At 47.5% G+C, this 17,305-nt stretch overlaps 1 protein-coding gene across 7 annotated transcripts in view; it reads left to right on the top strand.

Moving 5' to 3' along the window:
* The window catches only part of CTTN (cortactin), a 382,583-nt gene that overhangs the window by 329,563 nt on the left and 35,715 nt on the right, over window positions 1-17,305 (top strand). For all 7 annotated transcript variants that reach the window (XM_069623419.1, XM_069623423.1, XM_069623421.1 and 4 more), the window contains one exon: window positions 3,889-4,069. In XM_069623419.1, the coding sequence (XP_069479520.1) occupies window positions 3,889-4,069 (181 nt within the window). The remainder of the gene's footprint in view (window positions 1-3,888; window positions 4,070-17,305) is intronic.

Here is a 17,305-nt window from a genome sequence, read left to right as displayed (position 1 = left end):
AAGACGATGATCAAGCCCAGGAAGAACATAAGTGCTACTAGGATTTGGGATTGGAGTCCTGGGCATTAGTTTCAGGATAAATAGAGATGAAAAATCTCCTGGCCTGAGAATGTAGTGCATACCTGGTGGAAGACCATGAACAAGCCCAGTCATAGCGTAAGAGCAAAAGTGCTACTATGCCTCGGGTTTGGGGTCCTGGGCAGTTCCATGTCTTTATACCGAAAACTTGTATTTTGAAAGCCGTGTATCGAATATTGTATAATGAAAACGTTTATAGTGAATGCATTATTTTTTAGGTGGGGGGTCCCCCCCCTCCCGAACTTCTGTTTCCAACCCCTAAAAACCCACCACGACAGTTTCCAAAAATATGTAACCCATTACCCCCACCCCTAAATGTATTCACTATAAAGGTTTTTGTTATAAAATATTCGATATATATTCTTTCAATATAAAAGATTCGATATAAACTGTATACCGTCCTGGGCATGTAAGTAAAACATTTGGCATTTAATGTTCTTGTGTACCCTGGCGAGACGCATTGTTTTCCAGTAAGTACCAAAACCAGGAGGTGTTTTGAGCTGATTAGCTCTAATGCGCGTAGAGCCAAAGTTAGTACTGCTGCCTGGTAGCCTCCTCTAGGGGGTAGCTCTTAAGTATAGTGGGGTACAGCCTGCTCTTACCAGGGGGCAGGCCTCGGGATGTCCGTAGTGTGAACCAGTGTGAGCTTATTACTTACTCCAGCAGCCAAGTGTCCCAGTAGTCAGTGAGTGGGATACATTTGCTGCCACATATGATCATGGCCACTACCTGTTCTGGCGAGTGTTTTTTCCTGAAGCAAATATGAACTATTTTGTGAACAGTGTCTACATTCTAATTTGAAGCCACACATGGGGAGCGATCTTGGGAAGAAGCCCATGATGTGTTAAATGTAGCAGCCCACAGTGTTTGGGTGGCCACCAAAAGGTTGAATGTATCGATTTCTGTGATTGGGCTGTAAGTTTCACTTGGCAGATTGCATTCCTGCTTGGTGAAGGGGTGCATCCTTGCTTGCCACACCTGGGCATGATGCCAGCCCTTCTTGCATGAAGCTCTTCCACTTGCACCGATGTGCTGCTGGTCCACTGAAAATCAATTCACTGTCATTGATCACTTAACAGCTATTAGACTGATGTGATCCATAATTATTAGCAGAATTAATTATCCAACAATGATGATGCTTATCTTGAATGCCTGGCTCCTCAAGTCCTGGCATTTGCAAACCATTATCTCCCTCCGAAATGTATGAATCTTCTGCGAGACACCAGAAAGCTCAACAAGGACATGTCACTTTTTGTGTAGTGTTAAATAGCTTCTTGCCCATTTTCTCATATTAACTTTTTTTAGTTCACTTGAGCAATTTGTGTAGCAGTGCATTAAAACCGAGGTCGGCTTTACTGTCTTAGATTACACAGGAAGCGCCTTAGCGTTGCAACATAATGTGAAATAATCAAAGCTTATTTATATAGTATTGTAGCATAAGAAGGCATAAGCACTGTACAGCATTGCTGAAGAAATAAATCTGCCAGTTGTGGCCAAGTGCAGCAGTGTGCCTGGAGGATGTTAGTAGATTCATGCTCTGCCCTCATGATCCTCAATAGTATGGCCGAACGGCACAGACATGGGTACAAGCAGCTTGGGAATAGGAAGAAATGTGGGCTGGAAAACTGTCCTTGTGGAGATCTGTCCCAGTTCCTGAGCTGATAATGTGCCAAATGTTAGAATACAGAAAACTGTGCTGAGTGAATTCCAGCCCGCCAACACCATGTAGTACCTGATGGAGGTGAGCATAGACTGGGACTGAGCGACACAGGGTGACCCGTCTGTTAACGGAGACGGCTCACAAGAGTGCTAGACTACAGAAAGGTCCCAATGCAACTGTGCTACTTGAGGTCGCTGGTGTATGGTGACTATTCCCCATAGTCACCAGTGCAGCATTTTTTCAAGCTTTTTCCACTCTTCGCTCTATAGAATGACTGGGATCCATGAGATGAGTTCCGATGCTCCAGGTACGTTTTACATTATCTGGTCTCCTTGTTAATTATTTGGATAGGTATGCATCACATTTGTTTGTATTTGGCAAAGATCATCGGGTATATCCCTGCTGCTTTAAAGGAGTTGCACTGTCCCCATGCAGGGAGCAGATTTGTAAGTTCTTGGGCGCAAGCATAAAATATAAGGCTGTTTATTAGATGCTTTACACCCAGATGTAGGTCTTGACTTTGGCTGGTGGCTTGCGGCAATGCCTTCAACCTCGTTCTGGGATTGGGTCTTGTTGGGCATGACTGGGTCATTCACGTGTCCCATATTTGGTGAGATGATGGTGATTCGCCCCAATTGGTTTTTCTACTACTAGGTGTTATTTCAGTATACATTTAACAGTCTATATGGTAAGGTTATGGTGATTTTGCAGGCTTGCCGGTTATCCTCACAATTGCGCCACCCAAAATGCCCAACTATCCGGTTGTCTGTACAGCCACACCGGGGTAGATGCTCCGGAGACCATCTAGGTCTCCACTGACTGCTCCCTACACTAAAATGCCCAAATTGTGCATTCTAGCAACCAAAGCACATACTAGTTCCCCAACACAGCTATTTAAAATTCCTCCCAACAGAAATCAAAAAATGCTGCATCCAAGTCCCAGACCACTGCATGCAACCGTTTAATTAGGCTTCCTACTGGACACAGATATCTTGTGTGCTTTTGTCGTATACCACCACACACATCCTGGGTACTTCTGAATGGGAAGCAACAACACAGCAGCAACACTATCTTGCATTGTGCCTTTCACCTTTAACCAATACCAGCCCCTTCACTTTGGGATCCACCGAGTGCCAAGAGAGCATGTACAAGGCAGTGGAACGTGGTATAGAATCCAAGAACATTGCCACATGATTTTTTTTTTAAAATTGTTTTTTTTTTTTTTTTGCAGCATCATTCCTTCACATATAATTTGAATAATCTGTATGGCACACTACCTACCGGACCTGCCACCCCTTACATGGATTGGTGGTGCTTTCTAAAGTCCTAGAGTTATACAGTTCATCAATCGTAAGATTCCTAATGTACAGTTGTGGCAAGTTTTCAGACTTCTGTTTTCAGTTGTTAGTAGTTACCCTAGCACGGTCAAACTGGGGCACACAACTGGTCCGGGCACCAATGGAAAAAGTGGCCCACAGTTGCGAATAGCATTGCATTCTTTTTGTGATGTACTGTTTGAGTAATACAGAAGGGGTCGTTTTTTTGTCGAATGTGTTTCAAATGCTGCATTTGTTGAGTAACACTGCTCAAAACTACAATCCGCAAAGTGAAATAACTAATCAAAGTGGCCCACTCTGACTAAAATACTGGGTCATTTTGACCAAAAAAGGGCCCACGCTAGCATGTTGGGCATGTAATTCGGGAATTGCCCTTTAGGCCAGTCCGAGGACGCAAACAAATGTAAAACAAAAAGGCCCAATTTTTCCTTCTGTTACACCAGAGGTTTTACACCAAATGTGATGTGGTAAATCGAGGAGATTGCTACCCACTATACAATCCATTTAACTTTGTGTTGAGATGGATTCACCCGAAAAATAACCCCTTCGATGTTTATCCACCCAGGTGCCACCTTGTCCTTGCCGCTGTGTGGCAAAAAGTGAGCATAAATGTTAATGTAGTGTCATTTATTGTTAAAAAGTAACTGGTTCCTTGTGAGCTTGGTTATTCTGTACTCCTTAAACTGCCCTGCATATACATTATGTGCAACTATTCTTGCTAGTTGATTTTATTACATTTCTGCAAGTTCTTTTTTGCATTTCTATCGAAGTTTTTTTAACAAAGTGATCTAACCAGCCCTCTTCATGTTGTAGGACGCGTACACGTATGATGTAGAACCAAGTGTGAAAAGTTCCAGTAAAGCCCCTGCTAAGGAGGAGGAACCGGTTTATGAAGCTGAGGAGACGGACTACCAGGAAGCAATAAGCCACAGAGAACCTTCTGAGCCTGGGGCCGTCTATGAAACAGCAGAAGACAGAGGCAATTACCCTGTTGGTACGTATGCCTTGTAATGTCACTATTGAGGATTGAGGCTTAGCCTGACCTAGAGAACGTGTATTCCTTTTGTCTTTGTTCTTCTTTAACTTTTCGTTTTTTTTATATGAATTAACTTTATTGCCATTTTTATTTTTACATTAAGAAAAAAGCATTGCAAGAGTAACAAGATCATTGGTCCTACCGAGCCCCTCCTTATTCCTGACTAACTTGACTCCAATACCCCTCACAACATTGAACACTTGTGCATCTGTCCAACATTAGTGTTAGCTCAATTCAGTTTGCCCCTACTCTGTCCAGGTTCGATGTTGAATTTTGTAATTTCCTCCAAATTTAACAGAATTGCCTTTCTGATTGTATATCGCTTTTTTAAACTCCATGATTCTATCCAGGCTTGTGCACCATTCCATTATCTTGGGCAGGTCAGTGATTCCCCACCCTATTTCACATAAACTTCACTACATTGCAACAACAAACAAACCGCACATAGACTTGCAAAACAGCACACGACGGCTACCGACCGTAAAACACCCCAAGCCCAGCCAACGGACCCACTGGGATGAGGCTGCCAACAGCACATCACTGCTCTCTTGTACTTTTCCAGCTTTTTCTCACTAACTCACCCCCCTCCCTATTTCAGAGCCGCAAGGGGACCACTCCAGTGGTGATAGTGCGCAGTACAAATATCCTGTAACATTAACATCACCACGAGGTCTCCCTAAACAGAAAGGGTAGAAAATATGGGATCCATGTCAAATCTTCACCTAAGGACTGTGTTGATCTCGATGCCAATCGTTCCCCAATAGCCCTGAAGGGAGGGGAACAGGGCAAAATCCTATGGAAAAACATGACCGTTTCCCTCTTACATTTTGGGCACAGAGTGGTCTCCCTACTGTCCATTTTGTGAACTATATCTGCGGAATAGTAAATCTTGTGCAGAATCTTAAATTGGGTAGTTCTAAACCTGACAAATGTCTGTCTCCTTGAGAACATAAGAGCCTCTGTCCTGTCCCTGTCGTCTGTGTCCCCAAGATCCATCTCACAAATGGCCCGAAGTCGCGTTGGGTACCCTGCTGTGTTCCCAGTGATAATTATGGAGACTGGTTTACTGCTAATCTTCGTACCCACTGCATATCGTGTCAGGCGAGTATAGTCTCTGGAGTGCAGGGCATTTTGTAAATGGGTAATACTTGTAGAACTCCCCTCCCTCTTGGTAAAACTCCTCCTGTGGATCTATAATAACTTTAGGTGAACTTCTTTAATGACACCTCCCTGGATCTGAATACTAAGATTTGTCGAGCCTCTCGTTGCGGGAATTGATGTTAACCTAAAGTGGGTCTGGTGATGCAACCTTGTGCCTCCACCCAATCTTGTTTGTGAATTACCTTCAACACTGGCCCACCAATTTCCCTTCTGAGGGGTCGGGGGTCGGGCGGGGAGGACGAGTAGGGGAAGTTTGCATAGACCTATAGCGCAATAAAGTACTTGAATGAGTGTATGGTCTCATCTAATCCCTTTCCAGCCCGATCGTCTGTTCGTTATGCTCCATGTCAATTAATTCATTGGCTATGCCATGTGTAATGTGCACCTCCTGGAAGCCCCAGATCACCCTTTCCTCGGCCAGATAGTTTGGTTCCATGTCCCGAGTGCCACCATGGGAACCCCGTTGTTCCTCTTTCAATTTTATTGAACTCTGTTGGGTAGAATTTCATTTTTGGGTGTAATTCTCCCCACTTGTGAGTCCCCCAGCACTTTTTACTAGACCCTTGCATTTTTTTAAATCTGTTCTCCTGAGTGAGTGGGAACCTTTTTCAACCCTTTTGGCTGTATCATTTTGGAGTTCTGCTTTCCTCCAACTTTTAAGGCATCTGCAATGTATTATTGCAGAGCAAAGCATTTTCTGTGCAGTGTTGCTGGGAGTTCCTTCCGCTGCCCTTTTTATTTTCTTTGTGATAACAAACGTTACAAAGAATGGGGGGATGCTTTGTATCCTACCCGTGTTTTATTTGTATTTGTATTTGTATTTGTATTTTATTTATTTGTAACGCTCACCATCCAGCCCGGGGCCACCAGGGTGCAAAATTTGAAATGATTTACATACATAGTTACATACAAGTATTTACTGCAGTAGCTGAAGTGATAATATGTAAAGGCAGACATGGAAAATGAGCAGGGATCATTGCATTGATATCAGAATATAACAGGGAGAATAGACGACGGTCATAATCTTAACAAGTAAGGCTAGTAGAATATGCCATAAAATTAACAAGGCGTCGGAGGCGAACTGTGGTGCATGGAGCAGTAGCGGAATGTCTGTTCTGAGCAAGGAGCCATGATTTTGTTTTCAACTTGAAGGTGTTAAATGAGTCCTCGGATCTGTCGGTAGCAGGGAGAGTGTTCCATAGCGTAGATGCTAGGACAGGGAAGCTCATGCCACAAGCTTTTTGAAGTTTGAACCTTGGGATCGATAGGCAGTGGGTCTGGGCGGTTCTTTGAGGTCGGGTGGAAGTGTGGAGGGAGAGTCAGTTGCAGAGGTGGGGGGGGGGGGCGCCTTGCTCGCCAGGCATTTGTGAGTGAGGGCAAGTGTTTTCAGTGAGATTCTCTGCTTGACAGGTAACCAGTGTAGATTAGTTCTGGCTTCAGAAATGTGGTGGTTTCTGGGAATGTTTAGCGCTGCCCTGATGGCGTTGTTCTGGCTGATTTGTAGTTTATTCAAGTTCCCTTGACTAGGCCCCAGGTAGAGGGCACTACAATAGTCAATTTTGGACATGATGAGCGTTCTGGCTAGGGTGATGCTGTTAGAAGTAGTCAGAAAAGGTCTGCAAGCTGCAATAAGTTTACAGGTGTAAGCAGAGGCTGATCTAACTGCATTTGTTTGTCGTGACAGTGACAGAGTGGCGTCAAGATAGAAACCTAATGTTTTTGTGTCTTTAGAGAACTTAATGATATTTCCATCTATGATGAATGTTAGGGAGAATTCTCTGTAAAGGCTAATTTCCAAAACCTAGTGAGTCCCCCACCAGCTTTGCTGGATTTTTGGGGTTTATTTTTTTCTCCTGCCAAGAGTGAGACTCTTTAACCCTCACTCTTGGACATGATTTGAGTGTTTCTCTTTGACTCTATATGTGTGTTCTATGGGCTATGGGGTCTTTTACTCCATAGGGCTTCATGTGTTTTTGTGATGTGTGTTACACAGCACCCTCAGTGCAGTAACACATGGGTGTCGTAGTGACCCCCAAACATAGACTCCATACCCTGGGACTGACTACTGTCTCCCAGGGCATGTAAAGTTCCCATTGACATTTACTAGTCTTCACTTCTGAAACAGAACCAGTACATCATATTGTGGACGTACTAGTCGGGGCAATTCGATTTCCCCGGGGTCTGTTGTTTGAGGGGACACGTCTCCGTCCCCCCTGATCGAGTTTTGGCTGGTGGCAGTGGAAACTACTTTTTATATTCGGCCGCGAATATATCCCTATGGGATTTTCCCATTGTTCGAGGCTACCACTTTTTAATATAGCCTCGAACATACCGCCGGTTTATTAAATGAATATAAAATCGCCGGTTGGTATATTTTGCCGAAACTCTGTTCCAAAATGGCGTTTGTGTTCGCTTCTGTGACTCCAACCCAATTCGAGCTCTTTGTTCCACCGTTTCGGCGGGCTTCTCCACAGAAGCCCTCCAAGTGGTGCCACTCTGTCTGGTGTACTTAGAAGGGGTGGAGGGGGATTTAGGCACTCTGGACTGCGTTGCCTTGGCAACCCAAGTCGCACTCTTCTCTGGTTGGCCCAGGCTCACCACTTAGCATGTTTGAGTGACAGCTAGGACTGATGAATAGTGGTTTGCTGCATAAAAGCAGGGTCTTGGGGACTGGATCTTCAGAAGTCGCCACAGGACCTAAGAATCCGAAGAGGGAGAAGCTGAGCCGACCTGCAACGACGACACCACCGGTGGAGCCCTGCTGATCCGTCTCACCACTTCCCAACGACAGAGGAGATCTCCAATCCGGAGAGTCTTCTTCCTTCGACAGGTGGGGATAACCAGTCTGCCTTCCTTTTTCGCTTCCTGGAGCATCTCGTGGCCGCCTTGCCTGTGCCAAGCACCCCGGCAACCAGGATACCACGTTTTACCACGACCGTGAAACAAAGGGTAGTACCTTTAACCGGAAACTCCGCGGCTGGTTTCTTCCCTGGCAGTGCAACGACCTTCATCTTTCCTCCACGTCGAGATCTTCTCTTCCTCTGGACGACGCCGCGACTTGCACCCGCTGCCAGGAACAACTGCCCCCGCTGGAGGATCCTTTCCACATAAGGTACTGTGTTCCGCCTGGCTAAATCTTGCAACCAATTGTACGGGGTAGAGTTAGCCCCCGGCTTTCGAACCTGGGTTAGCCTGGGACACCCTGGCTAAACTTTTCTAAGCCTAACTAAATCCTTTCTGAACTCCCTGCAAGACTTTTTAAGCCTGTTGTAGTTGTGTGATCTTGGATGCATTTGTGCCCTGCTCTCTCCAAGAGTGGGCCCGGCCTATGGACTTTGGCTCACAAGTAACTTTTGACTTTCCTGCCTTGCTAAAGAGTTCCTAAGTATTAGTGTGGTGTATTTTCCTACATTCTGCCTTTTTCCCCTCCCTTTCTCGTTAACTTATTGGAGTGCCATCTATAGTTAGCTCACCTCTGTCTGGAAATAAGTGGTGTTAGCTAAGACTTGTCTGATAAGGCATAAGGGATGTGTATATATATATATATATATTAATAGTAACTGTGTTTGAAGTGATTTACAATAATAGTGCTGGAGTGTTTCAACAAGTGTGTTTTTAAATAAATAATTATATACCTTGATACCAAAGCTCTGGTCAGTGTTTGCTATTGTGTCTGAGTCCCTATTGTGTATACTTTACATACTGCCTAACTCTTCTTGAGGGAAATCTGACTGCTCAGCCACAGCTACCGGGTAAATCTGGGTGGTAGACTGCTACTAAATGGGTTTACTGCCAACACCTGTAGTCCTAAATCTTTTGCAGTGGTCCCTAAGAGAACTGCACAGGTTTCTGCCTAACAATGAATAACTGGTAGGATGGATCTAGTTTGTTGAGACGTTGCGAGGAGCCCAAGATGAGGAGCTCCGTCTTGTCGTTAAGACATAATTCGTGTTGGGCCATCCAAGCCTGGATGACCAGATGGACAACGTTCAAGGCCTTGTTATCAGCCATGTAATCGCCAGTCATGGGAATGAGTATCTGGGTGTCGTCAGCATAGTTAGTGTAGGAGACACCCAGATAGTAAAGTACATCAAAGAGGTTTTCGTGAAGAAGTTGTAGAGTGTAGGTGACACGCCAAAACCTTGAGGGACGCCGCCGTGAATTGGAGCAGGGTCAGCGGCTGCAGAGGGTGAGAAGACCCTCATAGATCTGTTACTCAGAAAGGATTTGATCCATGCCGTGGCTGAGTCAGAGAAGTGGGCAGCAGAATGAAGGTGTTGGCATAGGATTTGGTGATTGACCAGATCAAAGGCCGCAGAAATGTCTAGGAGTAGTAGCAGGGCTAGTTTCCCATTGTCTTTCAAGAACTCAATTTGAGTTTTCAGGTCTATCAAGGCTGTTTCGGTCCCATGTCTGGGACGGAATCCTGATTGCCGCAGACCAAGGAGGTTATTGGATTCCAAGTAGTCTTGGATCTGCAAGTATGCCGCACGATCTAAGATCTTAAGCAAAAACGGGAGAGTGGTTATGGGTCTGAAATTGGTGGGTATGCTTGGGTCTAAGGATGTTTTTTTAAGCAGTGGGATCACCCATGCGTCCTTGAGGTTGTCGGGGACAGTACCTGTTTTAAAAGATGAGTTAATGAAGGCCGTGATGAATGGGGCCAGGTCGTGGGCAGAATCCTTAATGATAGTAGCAGGGCAAGGATCGCCTTGACAGTTTTTTTTTATAACACATTTTATTGGCATTTGGTTAGGCATACATTGCAGGTTGTATTTAATAGCAGACCGAGTTGGCCATATAAAATGACGTACAACAAAAAACAACAAATAACAATGACAATGAACTGCACAGTCTTCTACTATAGTGGTATCGACCTTCAGCTTGGATTCCGAAGCGGAGAAGCATAGAGGTAAGCGCTCGTTGTCCCCTTAGGAGTGCAAGTCGAGGCCCCGAATTGTCTCTTGCCTTATTTTAGGTTAGGGGAGGCGTGTTCTTCAGGGGGGCTTGTGATCTGCAGAGAATGGAATGTCGCGGAGGAGAGCCCTCCATGCTTCAAGGGTGTTGTTCGTGTCGCCCATTCCAGTGTTAGTTCTGTCTTGCCAGGCACTTGTCTCAGCTGTGGTCCACCGATCTAGTTCTTTGATCCAGTACTCGTATCTCGGACCCCCTTTCGACTTCCAAGCCATTGCTATGGCTCTTTTGGCTAGGATGCAGGAAATGTCCATCAGCCTGATCACGTGTTTGTGTTTGCTCACCCTGGGGTGTGCTCCCAGCAGGCATTCTTTTGGTTCCCAGTTGTATCTGGTGATGCCGGCAGTTATGCAAACGTGCTTTACTTTAGACCAAAATTGCACCACCTTGCTGCAGGTCCAAAACATGTGCAGCAGGTCTGCTGCTTCGCTGCCGCACCATGGGCAGTTTGATGAGGCCTTTTTATTGAAACCGGCCACCCTCTTCGGGGTCATGTACGTTCTGTATAGAATGTTGAGTTGGATTTGACGAAATCTGGTGTTCCTAGAGACCTCTTTGGGGTAGAGCAATATTCTTTCCCATTCAGCGTCCGTGAGCGTAACCCCCAAGACTGTTTCCCATCTTTCTTTTAGTGCTGCACTTTTATGGTTGGGTCTGTCCATCAAACGGCCGTATAGTCGGGTTACTGGTTTCCAACCGTCTGAGAGCTTGTGCATCTCGTTGAGCAAGGGGTCTGAATTGGGTTCTTCAGGCCATTCTGGCCACTTCTTTTTTGCAACTTGTCTGAGGCGATGGTACCACAGGAAATTGGCCTTTATTAAGCTCCTCTGAGTCTAGGATCGATTTGAATTCTCTGAATTTGGCGTCTTCGTACATGTCATGCGTAGACCCCAGCACGTTCCCAGTTTCTCGCCACCTTGAGGTCTGTTATGGTTCTGCATGTATCGACGAGGATGGGGGTGTTGGGGGAGTACGGATGACTCAGTTGGAGGGTGGAACAGGTTCTGGTCCAGATCAGTCTCCCCAGTTGTAGGATCATTGGGGCGTCTCGTGTTGTTTGTTTCAGCGGGTTCCATAGTGCCTCTTTGGGGTATAGGTTGGAGGGTGTTAATCTTAGTAGTTCTGATTCTGCATTTGGGTCATCCTGTAGCCATTTTGTCACGTGGCCAAGCTGTGCGGCTAAATAGTACATGTGGAAATCGGGAAGTTGCACCCCTCCTTCTTTGTGTCGGAGCGTGAGGATCTTTAAGGGTAGCTTGTGTCTAGATGTTCCCCATAAAAAGTCCCTGATTATTGAGTCCAGTTTTCTGAAAAAGGATAGGGGGATGCAGTATCAAACATTTGTGAAGTGATACAAGAGTCTCGGGAGGATAATCATTTTCACAATAGCTGCTCTGCTCATCATCCCAAGTGGCAGTTTTGACCAGAACTTCATAGAATTGCGGAGTGCTTTTGTAGCTTTTTCGGTGTTGTGGACATGTGTGAGCTCTGGGGTATGTTTTATGTTAATTCCCAGGTAGCGAAACATTTCTGGTTGCCATTTTATTCCCACCTCTGGCAAGTCTGTTTCTTCCACCTCAGTAAGTTTGGCCAGCGGGAACGTGCAAAATTTTGACCTACTGAATTTGATCCCAGAGTAGCGGGCGTAGTTGTCCAGAACATCTAGCAGTACCTGCGCATTTACGTGTGGGTCTTTTAGGTATAAAAGTACGTCGTCTGCGTACAAGGAGATTATGAAGTGTCGGTTACCTAGTTTTATGCCCGCGTCGAAGAACTGATTTCTGCAGTAGATGGCAACTGGTTCCAGTCCCAGGATGTACAACATGGGCGACAGCGGACAGCCCTGTCTGGTGCCTCTCTGTATCTCCCAGGCTTCAGATATTATTCCGCCGGTTTTCACTCTGGCCATTGGGGAGTTGTATAAGACCTTGACCCATCTCACAAAGCCCTCTCCAAACCCGAACTCCCTCAGTACCTCGATCCGCCATTCCCAGAAGATGGAATCAAAGGCCTTAATGGCATCTAAGGACAGTACCGCTAGGTCCTCGTCTCTTTCCTGGGTTTCGGCTATGACATGTTGTAGTCTTCGGAGGTTGGCCGCGGTATTGCATCCAGGGACAAAACCGTTCTGGTCCTCATGTATTATAGTCCCCACCACCCTCGCAAGTCTTTTGGCAAGAATGGTGGTCAAGATCTTGCTGTCATAGTTTAGCATTGCTAACGGGCGATAAGAATCACAGCATTCAGGGGGCTTGTTTGGCTTAAGCATGGGAATTATGATGGTTTCCTTCATGGTGCAGGGAAGAATTCCCTCCTCATACGCCTCCGTGTAGACCCCAAATAGGATCGGAGTAATGGTTGCTTCATAAGCCTTGTAGAACTCTGGTGGGAGACCGTCACTCCCTGGGGTTTGGCTGGTGGCCAGGGATCTGATTGCGTCCGTAATATCTTCAGTGGTGATCTCAGAGTCTAATGCTTCCCTCTGTTCATCTGTCAGTTTTGGAAGACCGATCTCTAATGTCTTCCCTGGGTACTTGTTCATCGTGGGAGTAAAGTTCAGAGTAAAACTCAGCAAATGCAGTGTTGATGTCGAGTTGGGACTTATGCGTTATTCCTTGTGCATCTTTGATCTCCGTGGGGAAGTGTCTTGGATGTTCACGTTTGCACAACCATGCTAGTAGTCTGCCTGGTTTATCTGCCTCTTTATGGGCTCTGGTTGTATTGGCTGCAAAGTCAAATTTCGCTAGTCTGTCCCAGGCTGTTTGGCATTCGGCTCGGAGTCCCCTCATGGTCTCCTCCATCTCCGGTGTGGCGTCTGAGTCGGCTTCAAGGCGCGTTATTTTGTTTTCGCATACTTCTAGTGACTCCTTCAGGCGTCTACGAATGCCTCCCGCTCCAGAGATGGCTTCGGCCCGTGTTGCCACCTTCATCGCCTCCCACAGTGTACTTCAGCTCGATACGGATCCTTTGTTGTTGTCGACGTAATCTCCGAGCTTGATGCCAAGGTCTTCCTTGAATTCCTGATCAGTGAGTGCCATGGGTGGTAGTCTCCAAGTTGGAATCGGAGGCCTTGGGCCTTTTAGTTTCCAGTGCATAACTAGCGGTGAGTGATCTGATATCGATCTACCTAGGTATGTGATGGAGTCCACAGATGTGACTTGTTCCCTGTCTATGAACAGGTAGTCGATCCTCGTATGCATCTTGTGTGGGGCAGAATAGTACGAGTAACTCCTTTCTTCCGGGTGTTGTATTCTCCAAATGTCAACCAGATCTAAGTGTGCCAGGGCAGTGTTGAGAGCTGCGGTAGAGGAGTTGTGTGGTTGTTGGGGGGGGGGGGGTCACCGATCTGTCCATCGCACTATTACTGATGCAGTTGAAGTCGCCTCCCCAAATAAAGGCGCCCTCTCTATGGTGTGCTATTTTGGAGCACAACATTGTGATGTGTGATGGTATTCCATGCTGAGGGAAGTAGGAGTTGACCAGGCACACTGTGGTGTGTTCAGTGGTCCCCCACACGATCAGGTATCTGCCTTCCTTGTCGGCTTCCACGCCCTGTAGGCAAAACGGGACGTTTGGGTTCACCCACGTGAAGACCCCTCGTGCGTATTTGGAGTATGCCGCCCATTTACCTATACCTCCCCATCTTTCCGCTAATTTGGATGAGGATTCTGCCGCCAAGTGGGTTTCTTGGAGCATAGCAATAGAAATCTTATTTCTGCAAAGATATGATTGAATTCGGTTCCTTCTCAGGTATGTGTTCATACCTCACACATTCCACGTCATTATTCTTAGCTGTGACGCCATTTGGGTATATAGGTGCCCCTCCCGGTCTCCCCATCATTGGGTCAGTGCTGTAGCTCTAGGCATACGGCAGTTAGGTTCGGCGTCCGGGCCTCATTTCTGCTTGCTTTCAGGTGTTGTGTCTGTCTCTTCTGCTGTCCACTCGGATGTAGTAGTGTGAAGACTGCATCTAACGTAACCGTTAACATAACTGGAACTGGTGCGCCTAGCGACTGCATCCTCGTTGCGGTGCTCAGGCGCTCTCGCGCCGTCGGAGCCCATCCGAGCGCCGGGCTCGAGTGGGGTCGGTCAGGCAACTCGCCTGTCCTGATCTGTTCGCGGGGGCAAAGTCCTGTGTCCGATGTGGGGCCAAGCGAGAGCCGCATTTAACTAGCTAACTCTGATGTAGGTTGCTTCCGCGATGCAGGGTGCTTGTGTTTACAGTGGGTTCTTGTTCCGGCGAGCATGCGCAATTCATGCGTCCCGATCCATATCTTCGGTCATTTATCTCCGGGATGATTGTCTCGACTGTGAGCTAGGTTATTGTCCTCCAGCCACATATTGGCGGCCGCTGGAGATTCCAGGAAAATTGAGCGGCCTTTGAAAATGATCTTTAACCTGGATGGATAGAGCAGCATATATTTTAAGTTCAGTTGCTGTAGTCTGGCTTTAATTGGGACAAATGAATTCCTCTCCCTCTGTACCTTTGGAGTGTAGTCAGGGTAGATGGAGATCTTTGAATTGCTGCGCTCTATTGGGCCATTTTCCCTGGAGTGCCTCAGGATGACTTCTCTGCCCTGGAAGTTAAGTATTTTGGCGATTATTGGGCGAGGGTGTGAGCCCGGGGGAGGCTTCTTTTGGAGGGACCTATGTGCCCGTTCGACGGCAAAGGCTTGCGTAAGTTTTCCCGCACCCATTTCCTGTTGCAGCAGGGATTCTATATATGCAGTGGGGTCCGAGCCCTCGTCGCCTTCCGGGATTCCCAGTACCCTGATGTTGCCCCTTCTCGCGCGCCCTTCAGCCTCCTCAGCCCTCGCCTCTAGGAAAGCCACCTTCCTTTCGAGGTCCACCACCTTGGCTTTTAGTTCGATTGTGTTTTCAGTTGTCTCCTTTATAGTTGCTTCGGAGGTGGCGACCCTGTCTGTTGGGTTCCTTGCATCTTGCCGCACAAGTTGAATGTCGGATCTGAATTCGTCTATCTTGGTATCAATGAACGTGCGCAGGGACGCTATAGCTTCCAAGACTTGGGCTTGGCTTTCGGGCGGGTTTGCGTTTCCTAGTTGAGTAGGTCCAGGGGTGGAGGGGTGCGGGTCAGCCGTTTTTGTAGGCTTTGTGGAGACCTAGTTGTCCATTGTAACAGGTTTTGGCTTGTTTCTGGAGGACATGTCCGTTTTAAGGATATGCAGTGCTGGGGTAGCGTGGGTGGGGGTAGATATTGCCCCTCGCGTTGATCTAGAAGGCACATGGTGATGGTATCTGCCGGTATATCAGGCGTCAGTGGCCCATAAGTTCAGTGTTGGTGCTTAGTGAGAGTTTCCCAGGCAGCGCTCCTTTCTTTTTTTTGGGGGGGGGGCCTGGGTTCTCTATCCTCCCTCAGGATCTGGTTTGTCTTCCCACAGCGGGATCAGGGGAAGGTGCGTCAAGTGGGGGGTCAAGCGGCATGGGGTTCAGAGCCGGGGAGGTGGCTGATGGTGTCACTATGCAGAGCCCCCCGGTCTCCTTACCCCAAAAGCGGCTGTTCTCCGCCGTGGGTGCGCTGGTGCAGTCTTCGGGTGAGGGAGGAGGATTGGGTGCCTCTCCGTCTCAAGGCGGCGGCGTCTGCCGCTTTACTTTCTCGGGCGCCTCTTTGTGTCGGTGCGCGGATCGCGCACTTCAGATGGGGGGGGGAGGTGGAGGTATGCGGGGGCTCCTGCTCCTCCCTCCGGTGCCCCTGTGTCCCTGTGTCTCTGGAGCCTCCAAGGATCTGGCTCTCCTCCCGCGGTGATCAGACGGGGCGCGGCGGGTGCATGGAGGGCCGCTGCAGCTCCACGGGCGCAGTTCAGGACGGGGCCACTCCCCCTGTTGATGGTGCTCCGCAGCGACCAGTGGAGCCTTGCGTGCTGTTGGGGCCTCAGGCGCCCTGCTCCGAGACTCAGAGCCGCAGAGGTTTGTGCCTGCGGGTTAATGCCCGCTTCTTCCTTCCTACACCTTTTGCTATACGCCACTGCGGCGGTCCCCAGTGAAGTTCGAGCCTATGTCAACGTAGCATGGAGTCCGCCATCTTGGACCCCCGGGAAGGTGGAGGGGGGGAGGGATCTCGTGGGGCTGTAGATCACCGATCCCGGCAAAAAGGTTTAATATTAAGAGAAGCTAGAGGAGCGACCCTCAACGGGGTTAGTGGACGATTGTCCTGTTTCAGGCTGTCTTGTTTGTCTTTGATTTTGGATTGTAGAATGGAGATTTTATTCAGTAGAGCGGACTGAATGTTGGCACACCATTTACTATCTGTGGTACAGGTGTCAGGAGATTCAAGTTCTTTTAAGATCTTAAAAAGTTCTTTCGTGTTCGAGTCTGCTTGCATGATACGGTTATTGAGACTCCTTTTTTGCAGTGATAATAGCATCTTTGTAAGTGAGGGAGGCAAGAATGAAGCCATCCTTATGCTCATCAGAAGGGTGACTTTTCCAGAGATTTTCAGCGCAGCGTTTAGCTTTGCGGAGCACTCTTAACTGAGGTGTAAACCAAGAGTTGAGATGTGCACGTGGTTTAGACTTCCTAAGTTTGATTGGGGCAATTGAGTTTATGGCTGTGAGCAAGGTGCGATTGTAGGTGTCTGCTAAGGTTGTGGGGTCGGTGCAGGAGTAAGAGACTGCAGTGAGAGATGGGAGTAGCAGTGGGAGAAGTTTCTCTTTGGTTATGTCCCTTTTTATTTCTAGTGGAGAGGGCTGGAGCTATCAAAGGAGGAGTGCGGTGCTGCTTCAATATTAAAGGTAATGCTGTGATGGTCAGACCATAAGCAGGGGGTATTGGAGAGAACATTAATATTGCAGTTGGAGCTGGCTAACCAGTCAAGGGTCCTCCCTTTGGTATGGGTAGACTCTTGAATGTGCATGAGGAAGCTGAAGTCAGTTAGTACATTCTCCAAGTCAGAGGCAGTTGAGTCTTTAGGGTCACCGAGTCCCAGATTAAGGTCACCTAGGATGATAATTCGCAAGTTGGTTTTAGCTTTGTCGAGAAGTAAGGTGGACATTTCGCCAACAAAGGAAGGTGCAGGACCAGGAGGTCTGTAGATAAGGTGGA

This window comes from Ambystoma mexicanum, chromosome 11 (assembly GCF_040938575.1).
Source record: "Ambystoma mexicanum isolate Mex_15411 chromosome 11, UKY_AmexF1_1, whole genome shotgun sequence".
Lineage (NCBI taxonomy): Eukaryota > Metazoa > Chordata > Amphibia > Caudata > Ambystomatidae > Ambystoma > Ambystoma mexicanum.
The sequence above is the reverse complement of the archived record's forward strand: the minus strand, read 5'-3'. Positions and strand labels throughout refer to the sequence as shown.